At 45.0% G+C, this 19,629-nt stretch overlaps 1 protein-coding gene across 2 annotated transcripts in view; it reads right to left on the bottom strand.

Moving 5' to 3' along the window:
* The window catches only part of nrp1a (neuropilin 1a), a 60,439-nt gene that overhangs the window by 5,341 nt on the left and 35,469 nt on the right, over positions 1-19,629 (bottom strand). For both annotated transcript variants that reach the window (XM_040018783.1, XM_040018782.1), the window contains exons 8-11: positions 10,009-10,164; positions 7,831-7,975; positions 3,803-4,134; positions 2,381-2,525 (exon numbers count right to left, since the gene is read on the bottom strand). In XM_040018783.1, coding sequence (XP_039874717.1) covers positions 2,381-2,525; positions 3,803-4,134; positions 7,831-7,975; positions 10,009-10,164 — 778 coding nt within the window. The remainder of the gene's footprint in view (positions 1-2,380; positions 2,526-3,802; positions 4,135-7,830; positions 7,976-10,008; positions 10,165-19,629) is intronic.

Raw genomic sequence — 19,629 nt, forward strand, 5'->3', positions numbered from 1 at the left:
ATTGCTGTGCTCACAGTTCCATGCTGAGCGTTAGTGTAGAACTGAGCTATTAGTATCCATCCTTTCATCAAGCTGTGGAGGTGTGGGTGTATAAATAGAGCTGAAGCGAATACATGGTGCGTAAGGCTTTGAAACTAGAAGGTGGAGTAACAGGACTTGGGACTGGATATAGGCAGGGCCATTCCAGTCTATCATTATGGCCCTGCTTCACTTGGATGTGGGAAAGGCCCAAAATCCGCTCCATGGTCCAGTGCCACACAGCGGTGTGCCTTTTGGAGATTTCAGACCCAATATTTCTCGGGACTCCTTGAGGGTATCTGCACACTGAGGAACTTCCCCAACAACTACATGTCTTCTAAGGTCTTTTTTATATGCTTTCCCACTTCTGTAGGGCCGCTAATGGCGTAATAGCAAGCTAGCAGCTGACAAAGAAACACCTGCAAACAAAACAAGACTGAGCGTGTGTTTGTTGTGTTGTAAGTGTCAGGATTACAACAGAGTTGTAAAAGCAGGGTATAACTGTGTGGCGCAGACAAAATAGCCATTTGTCAGGACAAGTTTTTACACACACAGAGCTTTGGGGATTTTTTACTTTCTTCTCATCAGTCACTGCTTCACTGTGTGGAGAAGCTCAAGGTGAGAGGAAATGTGGGAGGACAGTTTTGCTTTGACGCGCGAACATCGTGTTGCATTTTCCCCCCGTCACACATAGTCTTAAAAAATCTTGGACTTCACCGTTGTTCTGTTTTTACACGATTTGTTTCAACTTTACAGCTCTTTCCTACACAGCTGACATGACATATATTCTTGCTCTTCGAACAGGGTTCCAAGAACTTTTGATAGTCCTTCTTCCTGCACTGTATGGCCGCACAAAAAAGTGTATTTCCTCCAATAGTTATAGGAGCTACAAAACACTTCCTGTAGTCCAAACCTTTCATAAGTGTTTGCACTGTCTGAGGATTAAACTGGCTTCCTCAGTGCAGGCCGAGGAGAAGGAACGAGGAGAGAGGCGACAAAAGGGAGGCGAAGACAGACAGGGGCAAGCATCTTGAAAAATGTGTACAATATCTGTAGTTGTGCGTGAGAGCGATTGAGTGTGTTTGTGCATGTGTGTGAGCCAATGCTCTTGCTCGCTCTCTCTGCTAGATGAAATATGAGGCAGATCAGCTCCTGTCAGATTCAGGGTGGGGAAGGTCAGGGATGGGGTCAGCGCTGCGTCAGGGGAGCCTCTCATAGAAATGAGGATTTCGGCCTCCTGCTACGGCTTGCTACACACATACACACACAAACACATTTGTACACACTAGGAGACGCACCTGCCTGTGCACTCACCCGACTGTGTACAGTTTACTGTAACCACATGTTTGGCAAGGTGATTGCGGTTGGTCTGTGTGCATAAATCTGTGCGAGTTTGTGTGTATTTGGCATTAACAGCGAAAACAAGCATTATCATCTGACTAAAGCTCCCGGTGGGAGTCCATGAGGCTTACAAGAGAATGGGCCTCCCTGAAATCCAATATGTAAATCCACTTAGGGCTAGGATGCTCCGTGTGCTTATATTGCTGAGCGTTTTTTGTGCTACATCAGCTTTGAGAGAGGCAGATAAAGAGCTGGAAAAAAAATAATGGTAATTTTAAAGATAGCAAAGTGGGCGCAGTCCTTTGAAAGAAGAAAGACGTGCCGAGGTTGGGAAGAGTGCGATGAGGGCCAGGATGCAATAATCCTAGTGGGCCAGGTGGGCTTTCATTTGATCCCCTGTAGAAGTGGCTAGCTATTGGGGGCAGCTTTGATGTTACAGGGAGACAAGACAACTATCCCTTGTAAGGATAAAGAGCAGGAGCTGGACAGCTGTGGGCTCGACATAAGGAGGGCGCTCATGCACGTCTTTAAATAAACAGGACTGTGGCAAAGACATGACGCGCTAGCTCCTCACAGCCATGCCATTAGCTAGGATGATAGACTGCTCACCTGCGTGTGAGTCAACACACGTCAGATGTGAGCATGTAGTCTGAGAGGTCTAGGTGTGCCCACTAAGGTTATCATCACGGGGAGAAAATGAAACACAATCGAAGACAGTCTTGGCGTCAACTACGGGAGTGAAAATGTCATTTTCGTGACTAAAAGCATCACTATAGCTGAAAATGTCAACTGCTCGAAGAAAGGTTTCACTCTGGGGGAGTAACTTCGCCACCACTGGTAAACACATAATTGTTGCTGGTGGAGAAATGAGCACCACGGGTGGAAATGTCACCAGCGTCAATAGGAATACTACTCTATTTATTTTATAGTGTTGTGCATCAAAACAGAAAGGAGCATTTTAGACAGAGGACACACAATGCAATCGATTTTATTGAAAGTCCTACATGTTTTTGAGCTTTACCTTCAATCTCGCAGCCCAGCAGCTCCAGCCGCAGGCCCATCCCAGCAGGAGTGGCCCTCTCTGGGTAAATCCTGACAAAACGGGTCAGCAGAGGCTCCACGGTCCTCAGTTCAGGAGTGTCATAATTGCTGTTGCCTTCAAATATCTGGCAGGGAAAAGGGCAAGAGTGATAAAGATTAGTATTGACTGCTACAGCCCCCCAAATGCAGGTACCCTACAGCAAAATTACTCCTACATTCTGAAAATGGATACAGAGGGTTGGTTGTTTTGGGTAGGTGGACAGATGAAAAGTAAAATAAATAAATAAGCTGACCAGATGTGTAATCTTGCTGATATCCAAAGCACAGACTAGGTGAGTGACACAGGAGTCCAGTGGCAAAGACAACATGACTCACACCTCTGACAAGGGTAACTTTCTGCTCCTTTAACTCTTTCTCCGGTCCTCCATGTGGGAAGGTATAAACGAAGGAAAAGAGGAGGCAGTGTGGGAGAAGCAAGCCAAGAAAGAGATAGAGGAATGACGGAAGTGGATTAATGGGTTTGATCACGTGAAGACGCCTGGTGAGCCTTAGATGCTGGGAAACTCTTAGGCAAGAGGAGAAAGGACACTAACTAGGACAGCCGGGATATGGATCCTCCTCACTCCCTTCATAAATCAACCATCAGCCCATCTGGATCAGATTTATGCCCTGTCAGGGACACTTGTAATTGGGGACAGGCTGTTGCAGCTCTTCTCGGAGGTGTGTGTGCCTGCATCCGCGAGTATGCACACACTTACATACTTTGTGTGTAAGTGTGTGCATGCATCGAGCAAAGTGTTGGCAAGTATGCCTTCAGCGCAAGGCAGTGCCACTGGGAGATAAATCTCTGGTCACTTCTCGACTGTTGCCCGTTCTTTCCTCTCTCATCCCTCTGACTCCCTTTCACCCCTCCTTCCTCTCTGGAGAGGTTTCACTATCCATTGAAAGGGTTGAACGGTGTGTGTGTGTCATGCAGAATACAAAGCAGGAGGAGAGAACAGGGGGAAGGACTCTGAGAGACTCAAGATGCTTATCCTAATGTGATTCAAAGCACTCCTAAAATTGACTCACAATGACTGTTCAATGACTCACAACTGCCCGGCGCGTAGTCGGGTGAAAATTGACTAAATGCGTCATAATCACAATCGATGCTCTGACGTGTCTAAGAGACATTTTTAGAAGTTGGTATTCAAATCATTTTCCACAGTGCTGAAGGTAAAACCTCTGTTAAATCAAAACGTCAATTCCAATCCTTGCTCTTGAAAAAAAAAATCCTGGGTGCATGAATTGAAAAATGATACAAGAGAGCTTTGATTAAGACTAATCTTCTGATTTGATAGCAGAACTGAACACATACCCAAGTATTGTTGGGCACTGTGCAAGGTAAGAGAGAAAAACCCACCTTCGGCCTGTTTCCACTGGTGTCGAGCACCATCCTCCAGTCCGAGCCATTGTTGCTGTAGCCCAGGCGGAACTTCTTCATGAACACCTTGTTTTCTCGGTGCTTCCCTCCCTGGATGATCAAGCCCCTCACTAGCTTCTCCTCGCCGAGATCCACCTGCAGCCACTCATTAGTGAAGGGCTGTGGCTGGGGCAGCAGGGTCCATCCTGTCCTACTTGTTAGCAAGCGGGCATTCTCTGGTACCCAGCTCCGGTCTGTATGGGAGGACGCGGTGATCTGGTTGTCATTAATCAAGCCTGATACCATGCCCAGCATGCCTGAACACGGGTACTCTGAAAGGCAAATGGGAAAGCAAAAGGTGCTTAGCTTTTTGACACAAACAAAAGAAAACCTAGAGAGCGGATAGATGGAAAAATAAAACATGCGATCTGCATCCAAAGGCTTGAGGTTCAGCATCAGGCTTGCCACGGCTCTGCTTCAGTGAATTTGAGTTCATACAGGGGCATCATCATGGATAGTCAAAGTCAAAGTGAGGACAACTATTCCCCAAACTCGTTGTGATGTTACTGTGATCTCTGCCTCTATTCTCTTTCTCTGTGTCTCTCTGCCTGCAGATCTCATGCATACTAATTCTTCTGCCTGAAGCGGTTGTCTCCAGGCAGCCAATTAAAACCCTCCTCTCTGTTGGTGTTTCCATCTCCTGCATTCTGGGAGCAGTTTTTCTTTTCATCTCTCTGCCCCTCCCTCTATAGACTCATATACACACAAAAACACATTCTCTTTGTGTTTTATCTGCTGCTGCTGCTGCACTCGTCTACCTTCTGCTCCGCAGCTGTTAACATCTGTGGGGCTGCATCTTTGAACACCTTGTTGTTTCCTGTCCAAAGTTCCAAACTTTTTTCTCCTCTTTCATTGTATTATTTTTTGTATTCTACCTCTGTGATCATCTCTAGCTTAACTTTTTGTATATTTTATGATCTTTGATTCTATCTCCAGTTTGTTTAAAAGAGAGAAAGCTGTTTTTTTCATTTTCTTTCCTCAAGCCTTGTTTCCAGTGACATCCCCTTGTATAATGAAGTCGAAGGGCACCAATTCGTCGCTACTGCTTGTAGAACCATCTGAATGCTTTAACCTTAAACTCTTTTTTGTCCATTTTCATGTTTTTGCCTTGATATTACACGAAAGCTGGCCAGATATAATTCCAATGAAAACTTATTGACTGTACATGGATGTAGAAATTTCTGGTTAGAACAGTCAAAACCCAGCAACAACAGTCAAAACCCAGCAAACTCTAACACTACATGTGAAAATAAAAACAAATTTGTCTCAGATAATAAGTTTTTAAAGCTCTGTCACACTGGTGGGCTGCTCTGAATTTAGGATTATTGTAATTTTTAGCTGTATGAACTGACCTAAGGAGAAAGTTATGCTTTATCTGTAGATAGACATAATTATGTTCATATTCTTTTATCAAATGTTTTGTGAAATCTGTGAAATAATTTTGTACCATGCGAGTGATTGATAAGGACACAATAGTTCTGAACCCAAGACGGGATTGTCTTTTTGAGATGTTGTAAAAGTCATGCACAGCAACTTACTTATGCTGTAAACACTGTAAAGGAGAGTGATTACACTCTCTTCCAGCTTTGCATTTACATTCTCTACTAGAGGAACTTTGCATGATTCATAATTAAAAATAATCCCAATGTTTGCTGGGCCTCAGTCCACATTATGTCTGAAACAAGCCATTTTAGCTCTCCTCTCTCTTAAAGTGAGAGGTCACCTTTACTTAAAGCTATCTGTCCTTTAATTGGCTGCCCCACCCAAACAGAAGGTTGAACTGCAGCGCGATAGAGAGACTGCAGTAAATATTATATACTTCAGAAATTCTTCTTTGCATAGCTAGAAAGAATCCACAGGAGTCCACAAAACTTTTCCACGAGCTGCCACTCGAAGTCTGACACTTGTATTAGCAGCTTTTATTGGGCTTAAATCTTCCTGTGTGTCTCGTCCTATCTTTCCTCCAGCATTTAATCCCAAGACACTGAGTCAGAGACCTGTGCTAAGCAATAATATATTTACTATCTGGCTCCCACGGAGGGATAAATCCCAGCATTATTACATCTTCTGTGTCTGTATGAGACAGAGCATTCACTGTACCGCAGCAGGAATCAATAGCGTAGCTGCGTCTGGGAAAAGTCAGCGAAAACTTGGAGAAAACAAGGCCCCGTTCAGACTTGTCTTTCTCTCTCTTTTTCTCTGTCTCCGATTATCTAAACCGGCTCCTGTGAGAACCCGTGGGACAAATCTCTGCTCCCGCATTCTCGAAAAGGTCCAAATTGGAGCTCATGTAACAAATGCTGGCTGTGCGAATGCTCCTCGACTGTTTTATTTTTCTCCCACTTTCTTTCATCTTTGGCCAGAATCTGTTTGAGAGCGATCAGCGAGCTGGCCCCTGGCAGAGCAAAGGCATACTGAACCCCCTTTGAAGTGGGAGGATACAGAGAAAGGTACACATGTGTGATAGTGCGTGTGAGAGACACTGATCTGAGCTTAGACGCTCTGCCCGAGTGCCTGGGTCATCTGGAGCTGTTAATTGACTTCAGCTGCGATGCCATGCACGCAGCGGCACACCCAGGGGAGCAAGCACAAGGTGATACGCGGCTATGTGGGCCATGCTCAGGGTTTGGGTGGAGCATCGGTGGTTTATCAGTGATATTTATACACCGCGGCATATTTACTAACAACAGGGTGGCGGATCTTGTTCATTAATGAGTAGCTGTTTAGATCGGCACGCGACCATGATGATTTAAGGGACAACATCTTGCCGCATTCTGGGATTTTACTCCTCCTCTCCTGTGATGCCTAAGTTATGGCTTTAAAGAAAAACTGGAAGGGGAAAACTTGGAAAAAATGCAGATTTGAAAAGTCCTTTTTTGGTGAGAAAAGCGGCGATGAACTTTAAGAGCACTTTAAAAGCACTAGTTACTCAAGATCTTGTATCAAGGATTTGTAACTAAGTGTAGAACGGAGTGAGTCACTGAGTTTATGCAGCCCTCAAGAGCCTCAGAGCTTCTCGTTCTCTGCTAGCATGCAGTGAAGCTGGCAGTGTCTTCAGAGCACCCAGGGGTGCTGACGTCATTCCCGAGGCCCTGTGGTGACTTCGATCCTGTGATGTGTTTATGCTCTGCGCAGCGGTCTGGTCGTGCGCCCCGAAACACACGCCCCATCTGTAACCCTGCTGTACCCACAGTGCTCTGCATATGTACCAGAGAGCTACAAAGCTCCATTAAAAGTTTTTTTTTAAAAAACAACACTCGACCGGCTCACATTTAGCTGGCTGCAAATAATTCCACCCCTAATTTTAATCCTGGGCGCTCACAACATTGGAAAAAATACAAGAGGCTTACTTTCATATTTTTTGTCCCTGTCCATTTCATTTGTAAGTGCAGGGGAACAAAACACACATCCAAGTGCTAATTAGAATTCAATACACATGTTCATAATCCCGCAGAGAGTCAGGCAGATGTGCTAAAAACCATACGAAAGGGAGCCGCACACACATGCACATACCACACATTAAAATAACATCAACAAAAAAAAAAAGGCAAAGATGAGACAAACAAAATCAAAGCTTTAAAAGCAAAGCCAGACTAAAGAGGAGGCTGAGGAAAGATCTGCAGGAGGGATGGGCCCAAACAGAGCCCACCCGGCTTCAGCTCACTCTGCCTGCAAGCTGTTGGCTTCATATATATTGGATGAGGTACATCTAAACATGGGGAGACATAAATAGGCAATCCTCCTTCATGCACCACTTCTCTATTATGCAACAGCTTGCTTTAGCCTTAAAGGAAGCAGATAAGGAGGGAGGTGTTTGCACCAGTGAGGCCTGGATGGGAAATATCAACTAGGTTGCCGCAAGAGAGCAGAAATTCTGACTAGAGTCTGTGGTGTAAGCTGATTAGGCGTATGAAAATGGAATATGGAGTCACTGTATGAATGTGTATGTGATCTCAGCAGCAACCAACCTGATATCTTACAGCCGTACACCTCGAAGCGCAGTGCGATGCCTGTTTCCCAGGTAACGGGACGTATCCGAACGAAGCGCGTCAGCGTGGGCTTGGGAAGCTTCGTCTTGGCAACGTCAGTTGGGTTGGTGTTGCCTTGGAAAACCTGTGAAAGATGCAGGAGGGAAGTAAGTTATCAATAGAATATGCTGAGCTGCTGAGATGCAGAATTTCTACGAGACGGAGACAGAATTCACTGGAGCTCAGAGATCGGCCTTCATCTGCATTAAGTTTACACAAGATGTAGCATTGGAAGGCAAGCTTTATGGCCACTTTTTTAATGAGATGGTTTAAATGTTTCCTCTTTCTCCATATGTAGCAGTCCCCACAGGCTGGGTAATGTGACTATGAAACCTGAGACGAGATATACCAGATTGGCTCAAGATGCTCTTTCACTGTCCTCTGTTTCCTGATCAGTTGGAGGTTTTACTGCAGTGTCTTGTTGAAAGGTCACAGACGTCACTGTCCCCCCTTTAGGTCTGTTGACAGTTTACTAGCATCATATGAGTAGGCTGGCCACCCAGCCAAACAACTCCCCGCAGTCCGTCACAGTTCATTCCGGGTAATTGAATCACAGCAGTGACCACATGACCTCCTGACCTCCGTGACTTAGCGGCAATGAGGCAAAGAGGAACCCAGCTGAAGTGAGCAGGATGGAAAAGAGTTAGAAAGGCAGTAAGTTTGGTAGTTTGGCTAATCAACTCTAAAGTAAAAAACTAAGAGTAGTTCATGCAGCTGTGTCCAACTGCTTGCCATGCACTCCTTGAGTACAGGGACATCACTAAGGGGAACCTGTAAGAAAACCTTCCACTCTCTCAAAAGTCATGCTGAGTCTCCTCTCGCTAACTGTAAAGTGGCTTTTTCCGGAGCTGCGCTAAGATGCCAAACTGCAGTCTCAGCATGTACCAAATGGTGCCCCTCTGCACAAAAGCACTTTAGAGCCTGGAAAACGCAGGCTGAGTTTACCACGGTACCTTTAAGCTGCCACTTTATAGAAGTGACAGTGAACTTTGGAGAGGGCTTGGGGGACATGTACACAGCAGCACAAACAATCGTGCTTGGATGCTCTGTTGCCTTTGAAAACTTCTTGATATGAGTGGTAGCCTCACACTCTTGATTGGAAATTGTGGTATTTACATGGACACACACATTCTTCCCTTGCCCTCTGGACACCCACAGAGAGGCTTCCAGATGGACAAAAACCTGTTTGACAGGCTGATCTGCAATCAGTGGTCATCGCCTGTCTCACTCCGGTCAAGCATACTATCCCTCTCTTCCTTCCTTTTCTTGTCCCTCTCTGCCAGCTGCTCAAACACAACAACCATCGCTCCCGCTCCTCTTTATCTCTGGTCTGTCAAGTCTTTGTTTTTCCCTGCTTCTTAAATGAAAAATTGACAGGTCCCTGACATAAAACAGAGGAAACATTCCAGCACGGTCCTCCTTGCAGGGACTTTATTGCCGTCGTTTTTGCTGTAAATGTCATGCGCTTACACGGAGAGTGGGTATATTACCCTACTGATTTAAAGTGTATAATTACATGTTGGGGGAATGTGGTTTAAGTACATACAGCCCGGTATTTCCCCTTTAGTTGAGTTCGTAAGCAACTTTGAAAAGACCGCAATCTAAATCAGCTAGATGTGCTGTTTGGACGGGATATTCCAAGCGTAGCACATGTGCATGGGTGGATTTTCATGACACAGTCACTGGTCAAGGAGGAGTGAACGTCAGCTATTTTGATGATTTAGTTTCTTCCAAAACAGTCTTATGAAGAGCTACAGCCAAAGCATCTAGAAACACTATCAGAAAGTGAGCACAACATTAGTTCAGACAGGTCATGGAGTTAAGCTTAGTTGTAATCCCAGCCTGTAGGACACGCTATTAAAGCTTCTTTAACGAGGGCATAGTTGCAGCAGTTGTGGAAGCTGACCATAAACCTCCTTCACCTCGGCTCCTTCTTTCATGCTGCATCTGAACTGATCAATCTCACATTGTGATCACTGGTGCCTGAACTGCTCTGGGTTCTGTTCATTTATCTGAATAAATAAAGCTTTTTCACTGCAAAAATAGTTCATAACACAGAGGTGGTGCCGGTACACCACTCGTGGCTCAAAAGAAACTTTTAATTCTTGAGGAATATACCTTCTGTTTGGAGCCTTCTTTCAAAGTGATCCAGTCCTCTCCATTAGAGCTGACATCCACTTTGTAGGACTTGACAAAGTAAACCCTCTGGGTCTCCTGGGAAATGGCGCCCTGGGTGCCGATGGCCGAGACGAACCGCAGGAACCCAAGGTCCACCTGAAAAGGGTGAAGAGAGGAGAGACAAGTTTACAGTGAGTTTGCCCATCACTTTACTTTCTCCTTTAGTGTTTCGCTGATTAGCCTGGGCAAAAAGTGCTACAATGTAAAGCTCTTTGCCTGATAACTTTTGTAAAGACGGCTTTCAGCGCACAGCCTATATTAATAATACACAAGACAAGTTGGAGAGTTAAAAATGAGTCCCTGCTATCTGATTCACCTCCGGTCATAGCCTCATCAGCAGCTACCTGGAATTTAATAAACAGCAATAAAATGATATTCGCATTAATGAAGCAGAGACAGGACGACAACTTAATTTCCGGCGAAGGGACGCGAGAGCTCATTGGATAGAAGTGAATAAAACAGGGTCTGCAATCACATCATCAGAACCCGTGAGCGGGAAAGAAAGATACAGACTGAATATCAAATGATGTGTCTTTAAAATATGCAGGGCTTTATAAAGTAATCATGAACTGCAGTACATTACTGCAGGGCTATTATATTTTCACAAGGAGACAGCCAGAGGTAGCAGGGTCAGAGAGGTGGAGGAGTGAATGTCTGTGTGTACGTATATTTTGCTCAGTGCATGGGTGCTGCACTCAGAGATGATGCTGGACAGAGAGTGGGGCTGGTTTCCATCAGACCTGGAAAAGGGAGCGCAGTCTGTGTCTGCCAGCCATCATGCCTGTTTAAAACCACCACCATCACTGCCAGGAAAGACAGAATCCTCGTCCTTACATATATATATGTCCCCGCGGCTTCTGTGTCTGCGGCAGGAACGGCCTTCAAAACTTGCTTTGATCCCGTTGATTAGTTTACCAGCGGGATAAAGGTATAATTTTTCAGCCACCAGCAATAATAAATGAGCTCGCTCTGACCACTGCAGAGGCTCCTTGGACCTCACCTATCATCCCATCATCCACAGCAGAGGCAAAGAAAAAGAGTGGGTGTGGTGTCGACCTGCAAAACTTTCAAAGAATCCCAAGCCCTCGGTGTAAAAGTAGCGTGCTTAATTTTAACAAGCACTAACACTGTCTTTTGACAGGCTGAGCTGACGGTAATGAGGAGTAATGGTATTGCGTGCGGACACCGTTTAAAACCCCCCCCGAAAAACAAGAGAAATGCAAGAAGCTTGGGCGTTGGTGGAACAGATTTCCAAGATCACGGGGAAAGACGAAGCCTTTGATGCTGACGTGAGATGGGCTCGAGCCCCGACGGATGGCGACCAGACTCTCGAGCAGATTACTGCATCGACTCAGAGGAGATAGTCGGCTTGAGCATGTGCGACAACAGTCAAATCCTTTATGGGAGTGTGAGCAGACGAGACACTTTAGCGTGTGCATTTTTTAGGCAATCAGAGCCAGGGTTATCTTAGCAGGGCTCCAGCTCTGCTGAGACTAAAGCCACACAGAATCTACCTACTTTTCCTGCCAACATTATATACAGTAGTGTGCTTCCCTTAATGATTCAGAGCGAAGAGCGGGGAAGGAATATCTGCATGCCACAGAATGCCGGTCAATCCCGCTCCAGAAATATAAAGACATAAACAGATGGGAGCAATAAATGAGGTTCCACTCTGCTATTCTCTCACTCTGTCCTGGCCGCCCAAAGGATGTGGATGGATGAAGACTAACAAAAAAGACAGTCAAATACAGAGACAGAATACTTTTGTTCCTGTCTACAGGCTCAAGGGGCTTTTACAGTAAGTCCCCCTGATTTCTTTTGGTCTGCAAATAGAAACAAAATCAAATCCTGTCAGCTTCAGCCAGTTCCCATTTAATAACAAAGGAACTTACTTCCTGTCTGCTGGCTAAAACGACTGCATGTGCCAGTAGTGGATGGAGGAAGCTGGGTCTGTGCTGGCGTTTAGTGCATTAGCCAAGGCAGGTGTTTAACATCTGCATTCAAATGGCCAGTCTGACATATTTTCAGCCTGGACCAATAGCAAAGCAGTTTACTGTAAAGGCTTCACTGAAAATGCTCTAATAGGAAGACTTGGCCTTGGGGTTGTTTTCTCTGAATGGATCTCATTAAGTTTAATGGAGGAGAAGAGCCTCTGGGAACGAAATGAGTGGCGGGGCTAATTGGGAACACTCGTGGGTGCTCAGACTCAGACAATCTCAGGACATGTGCGTGCCAAAATATTTCTGATTAGCAGAGACGTTTTGTCGGTGGGTAAAAATGAGCGTTCGTGATTGTGCGATCTCGCTTCCCAGTTTTACATACTTTAATCACCTTACGCTCATTTGTTTTAAACTCCTACAAACTATCACGGTGGTGGGCATAACCAAATCGCTGTAACGCTGTAATGAAAGTAAGTCCAACAGTGGAATTGAGGTAAAAAAAAAAAAAAAAAAAAGGGAAAGAGGAGAGGTGAAGGGCGAGGAGAAGGTTAGGAGGGGAGGGACAAGTGGCTGACAGCGATGCCTCGCAAGATGTGAGGGACACGAGTGCAGAGTCTCCCGCGAAGAAGTGCACAGACTAGATCAATTTCACAGACACAACCTGATAACAGGGCCTGGGTAATGAGCAAAGCATGATTTATTAATGGCTGCTTGTTAGAAGCAGAAGAACGGTGCTGAGGCTGCGCTAACAGACCGGGGTTGCACGGGTCATGGAGAGAAGGCGGGCTGCCAGGGCGCTTGGATGCAAAGCAGAGTCCATCCTACGCCGCAGAGACCGCAGTGAAAACAAACAGGCCCAGATAATGATTACTAGTGGGACTCCTTTTAGCCCAGAGCACAGGACAGAACTTGCTGACCTATATACATAAACCGACAGCCAACATTTAGAAACTGAGTGCACAGCGGAGCTTGGGTAAATAGATCACTCACAGATGATAAGCCGTTTGTCATCTGCAGATGAAAGGCTGAGTCATGTCTAATGGGTGATGTAATGACTGCGAGGAAGGTGTGAATTATGACTCCTAATCGCAGGCCTAAAGGGAGGCTCTGCGTTTCCAGACTCTGCTGATCAAACAGAACGAAAGCTTGTATCTGCTGCGCATTTGCCATATTGTTATTCTTTCCCCCTGCATAAGTGTTTGGACTCGAGCCCACCTATAGATAAATGACAACACACATTCTGGGACATGCCGGTGCACAGTAACTCATATCTGGTGGGACACACAACCTGAGCCATAAACATGCCAGGTGGGGTAAGAAATCACCCACAATCTTTCCATAAAGCAGTGGCAGGCTGATATGTGGGCAAGGCTTCAGTGTGTCCTTGTCTCCCACGAGTTTTTCCTGCTCCGGCACAGTCCAGAATACATGTGACTTTCTCTCTGAGTGTGCGTGCGCCTGAGATGTTTTCTCCCTTCCTGTTATGAGGCAAACTGATGAGTCAAAAGCCCTATGCCCCACAAATGCCAGTGCGCGCAGGTCCGGTGGTTCCACAATGTAATGGAAGTAGGAAGGCAGAAAGAGAATCAGTCGTGGGCTCGGGCTTGTAACATCAGCCAGTTAAAGCCTGGTGTGAATGCAATCAGGCCGACACACTGAAATCAACAGAAGGCGTCTGGATGGTCTGATTTGATTACATCTGATTTGGTGTGTAAGTTTGTGGGTGTGGAAAATATTCACTTGCTTCACATTTTGTCATGTTACAGCCTTAAATTCAATTTCTCACCTCAAAATTCTACACACAATGCCTCATAATCACAAAGTGAAAAAAGTATTGGGAAATTCTTACAAAAAAGATTAATTTAATCCATGTGAAGAACAAGTGAAGCGCTGTGAAGACTTTTCGGATGCACTGCATGTGTTCAGACAGACGTTGTATTTCTGTATCTGTTTGCGCAAGTGTGGCTTAGTTTGAAGTTTTCTAATTATACCTCATTGGCAGTAGGAGCTGTAGGCGTGATCATTAGGTGTATTGTCTCTGCATGACTCAGATGTGCAGCAAGGCCACATGATATGTATTTCGAGGCTAAAGCCTTGTCAGTTTTGTGTAGGTGTAGAAAGAAGACATGTGGTTTATAAGGCCTGGGAGGGAAGGAGGGGTGTGTGTGTGAGAGTTGGCGGAGGGGGGGGGGCTTTAAAGAAACGGCAAAGACTCAAAAGCTCTATCTCTCGCTGCTTGATTGGCTTATAATTGAGTTGCCAAGGAGTTGCATAGAGCAATCCGTACTCTGCGAGAAGAAGTACTTTTCTTTGAAATCCATTTCTCTGCTTGCCCAACAGAGGGGGGGGGGGGGGGGGTAGCTTCCTATCTGTGTGGGCTGCTGACTGAATAACCAAGGCCTCTAGGGAACAAGTTTATTCGTTTTCCCTCACCAAAAAACAACAACAAGAGAAATGCCCAGGGTGAGAGAGAAAGGAGAGCTCCTCTGAGTTCCAAAGTCAACGAGCAGCTGGTAGACACAGTTAGAAGCCCCGGTCCAGGAAACAACCCCTGGACATGCTTTATGGATCTCAAAGGGTAGTATAGTCAGAAGTGATGAAGCAGGCGGAGAGTCTCGAGTCACTTTCTTTTTTTTTTTTTTGCATACAAAATCTGATTACAATCTTCTTTGTATGGTAATGAGAGGAGGCTGACATTTCGGTGAAGCTGACATTCGCAAAGATACCTCGCCACGAAGCTAAACAGACATGCTTCCATTCCCAGATGCAGTATTTCTAAACCAGCTTTTGGCAATCTCTTCACTAATTTCTTCCGCAGTCACTTTTGGTGTAGCAGGAGCTTTGTAGGAATAGCTCAATTACCTGGAAACTGTAATTAATTTGTTCTTTCATGAAAATTGTATTACTCAAATGCTCCGGGACCTATGAGCTCCTCTCACGACCTTCCATTTATCACAGTGTTCACCTGACAGGATTACAGTTTATTTTTAGCACCACGGCACCTCTTTGGTGGCACTGAATTATGCAGGTCTTCCCATGCGCTGATCATCTGTTTTCTTGACAAAGAGGGATGTACAGGCTGGATGACAGCGATAGTTAAGTTAAAGGTTGCCTGGTTTGTCATGCGTGAGGTGGGGGTGAGCTTAAACATATGCACTGTTGCGTGATTGGAGAGGGAGGATAACAGTCTGGCTTCAAGTTTTTCCTTTGTGAATCATCATTATAACACTAACTCCAGGGTCATTCCCAGCCATGCCACACACATGACTAACGTGCTGAGTAATGATTATGAAACCCAGAAACAGTGATAGGGATGGGAAGCAGGGCAGACCTGAAGGTATGTCATGTCTGGAAGTGGCTGCATGATCTGATCTCAGGATACGCAGCTGCACGTGATCGCTTGGAGATGATGACCGGCTATGGGACTTTCAGGCACTGAAAATGAAGCTGATTATGGTTGAGCTGAGGTTTTGTCTCAGAGTACTTATGCAGCACTGTTTCATTTAATTACATCATGCTATCCCTCATGTTTCGATTTCTAGTCTGACTTTTGGGCCGCTCCAGTCGAGTGTGGGTCTCTATTCTCTCATTGATTTTCCAATTGAGCGGAAGGCCTAGAAGGAGCGAGGCACAGACAGCATCCATTGTTTCCATTTGTAAGGCACGATGATGATCTCACCAGCAGCTGCATGCCAGCCTCCGCTCCTCGGCTCTCACTAGACTTCATCAACTGAGAATCTGCTGTTAATTACTAGTCCATATTCTAATTACTTATCACTCGGTATGGAAAGTAAGCCCAAACAGAGGCTGAGGTAAAGAAGCAGACAATAGCAATGAAGGAGACATTTTCACAAATCATTGATCTAGGGTTTAGAGAACATTTTTAGATGATGGAAAATAGGGTGTGTCAGATCCAAGCTGCAACCCAGAGGGCTAAAAAAAAAAGCCAACGCCACAGTATCTAGCTAAAACTAACGATATAGACATTATGACATCATGCAGTGGTTTCTGGTCTCCTCATTTTCAAGTGTTAGATTTTTTGCAGGTGACATATTGGCCTTTCCAAACCAGAAATGGCAACATTTGGATAAGTGAGTAGATTAATAAATTATCGGCTAAAGCTAGCATCCACAGTTTGCACATCTGCCCATCAGCGCAAATTAACAAATGAGTAAGACACAAGAATTTGACTCACTAAAACTGATGCACGAACCTCTTGGATGGTCTGCACCACATAGTTGACCAGCTGTTGGTTATGGCTCCCCGTGTTAGCATAGCCGTCAGGTAAAGATAAGCCTGAATGCTTTTTGGGGTATTGGTGATTTTTGGAGCATTTTCTATAAAATTAGCAAGCTCAACTCTTAGGAACGGAAAGTATAGTGTTGTAACTTAGCACTTATTAGTGGGAAATTATGTCTGTGTCATACACACATGATGTCTATGAAATCTTTTTCTTACTAGCATTAGCATATATGGTTAGTTCTGGCTGTAAAAGAAAATAAACAAACGAACTAGAAGCAGTTGCCCATAATGTTAACTTGAGGCTTCAAAGTGAGACTTTACAATCTAATCTGACATAACCATGCCTTTGTCCATTTATTATATACAGCCTGTGGGCAGACCACATGGATTTAGCGTTCATTCTTATCTGATTGGTGGAAGGAATTGCACCATTATCAAGGCTCTCTGCAAGTGTTTGATTGGTGAAGGTTTATCCGGCCTCAGATTCAAAGCACAGTTTGCTGTATGGCTTTGCCTGGGCAAATACACGCAGGAAGGGCTGTGCCCCCCCCCGTGTTTCAAATTGCAACTTAAACCTGTGACAATATCCCCCGCAAACGGTTGACTTTACCATGAGATTAATATTGCATGTGGGAGATAAAGAGGCATATTGTGTCAACAAACACCGATATGCTTCTGAACCTTTGATGTCTGCAACAAAGGTGAGATTAAAGCACGCATGACAAGAGTAAAGGGACTCATTATCTCCATTTATGATTAAACAATTTAGCTTATCAGAGACACATAAAAAATACATAAATACTGACAAAGTAGTCAGGGATAATGCATCCTGACAAGAAGATTGAAGATAATGGCAGGATCCGTTCCAGCTAAATTATAGATATGGAGACAAGCTCAAGCTCATGAGCATAAAAAAATAAAAAATAAAAGCCCCAGCTGTATGGGATAGCGTGTACTGTATATTGCCATTATGAGATGCTCAATAAAGAGGCTTTCAGGTATTGACAGTTGGGTTCTCTCCAAGACAGTCTAAATTATTCATGTTGTGTGTATGTGCAATCAATGGCAGCCGTCTCACAGAGATTCAGTCTTGGAGTGTCTTTTATTGAGTCCTTCAGATGCTTTACTGACTCTTGGTGGCCATCAGATCCTTCCTCTGACATCCTTGACAAAGCCATTGTACACTATGTGAGCTTCTCAGCAATTTCCCTAATCACGCTCCCCGAGGAACCATTACACCAATCCATAGATTATACCTCCCCTTCAGAGTTAAATGTGTTGTACAGATGCGGACATTTCCTCACCGGTGCTGTGTGAAAACTTGTGGTGTATCCTCATTTATTATTTTTTTAATACCTCAACCTGCTCCAGAGAACCCCACTGCTAAGCATCTGAAAAAGACGCACGTCGCGCAGCAGGGTAATTCGTACAAATCTCTTTCTACCTTGATGTAGATTTGTAAGCCTAAAATTTTCAAGCATGAAAAAAGAAAGACCTGTTTTGAGGGATTATTGTTCCTTCCTTTCCTCCCTCTTCCCTCCCCTGTAAACCTCCTCAAAGGACATCTGTCCATCTCCGTGTAGACCAAAGGGGCTGATTAATGACCTGGCTAACCCAGCACTCAATGCTGTACCCACCACACCAATCTAATTACCCAGCGGAGAGCGCACAGACTCCAGCATCTCGCCCTCCTCCTTTCCATGTATCAGAATGAGGCAGTATTAAAATGGATGACAAATCTGGATTATGTTCGGCAAAGAAGAGGCAAAGCAGAGCAAAAGAAAATGCCCAGGAATCAAAGGCCGGGCTGTCATGAATAATAAAACTGTCTCCCTCAAACTGCAGTCAGGGGATGATAATGAAATAAATAATGAATTGATTACTATGCATCTGACTGCGCACTGAGATGATTTGTACGTGCCGCGAGGGGGGACTGAGCTTGTTGCAACACCACGGACAGGCTTAATGAAAGAGGAATGAAGAATTCTAGTCTTTTAATACCACTTGTGATAATTGGACTTCTGCTCGGAGCGCTCGGCACAAGTACATCCTCGGAAAAAAAACCAAAACATAAATTACGTGGCAAGCGCAGACTTGGCTCTTTCACAGAGTCTGAAATTAGACAAGTCTCATTCTGTGTTTTCATCTGATTAGTATTGGGAAATCAGCATGCTCATTAGACCACATCCCTCCTTTTAAAAATGCAGATTTTACTGCCAAATCAAATCCTCAATATGATCAATACTAAAACGGGGGGAGGCTGGAGTGGCAAGAAATCATTGTGATAACTCACAACATGACATGGAGGAGAACCAGAGCGGCGCAGCCTTCAAGTCTAAGCTGTTACACTTATCGGGCTGTGAACAATGGACTTTCTTTTTAGAAAGACAAATGCTGTAATGCAACAGACCATCCAACCGCTGGAGGAAGTGGTAAAGGAGCCCGTGCCTTGTTCCACTCTGACACATGCTGAGTTCCTCTGCAGGACAATATGGACCCTGCCAGACAGTCCCACTCATCCACAAACTCAAGTATGAACGCACGGACACACACAAGCATGGGAGAGTGCGCGTAAACCGGCGCACGTACACACACTGATTAAATTAGTCTGAAGGAGCAACAGGGGCCCCCAGGACAATATTTTCATTGCAATAATAAAGGAAAAGCTTGCTTATGGCCCTCCCCAAGCAAATATTTGGCTTTGGGTCAGCTCTATTATTCATCCCCTGAGGAATATGCCGGAGCCAAAGTTTTCAGCAGTGAAGCAAAGACTGTAGAAAAGAGTCGAAAAAGACAAACAGTCTGGGCATTTACGAGGCCTGGAGGCTTTCGGTTAATAAATCAAACAAGCTCCGAATGCATCTAGGTAGTGCCTCAGTGGGTATGTCACTGGAGGGGGGGGTTTGTGCTGTGAGTGGACTTGGAATATGTGACTTATCCCAGTCTAGGGATGGAAGAACTAAATCCTTAATCTTCCCACATAAAGTTCCCTTGGTGGGTGATGATCGTTTTGTGCAGATAAGCTGACAGTCAGAAAAAAATATGACGGAGCCTGTTTGTGTGTTTGAGAGTGTCCGTGTGTGTGTGAAGCCAGGCAGGACGCCTGGAATAAATCCCAGCATCCCCCAGAGGCGGTCTCTGTTATCACGGAGAAGGAAAAGTTATCAGATAGGACAAGAAGACAGAGGGAGGGAGAGAGAGATAGGCAGGTAGGTAGACAGTGATAGAGAGAGTGGACTCGCAATTTTTGTAAGGCGTGAACTTAACCACCCCAGAGGTCCATCAGGACAGCTGACATTCATCATCGGAACTGTTGGGTGTTATGGAGAAGCTGCACCTCCAGAGGCCGAAGAACAAACACGGAGCACACCGACTGTGC

This window comes from Simochromis diagramma, unplaced genomic scaffold, assembly GCF_900408965.1.
Source record: "Simochromis diagramma unplaced genomic scaffold, fSimDia1.1 OVJJ01000717.1, whole genome shotgun sequence".
Taxonomy (NCBI): Eukaryota; Metazoa; Chordata; class Actinopteri; order Cichliformes; family Cichlidae; genus Simochromis; species Simochromis diagramma.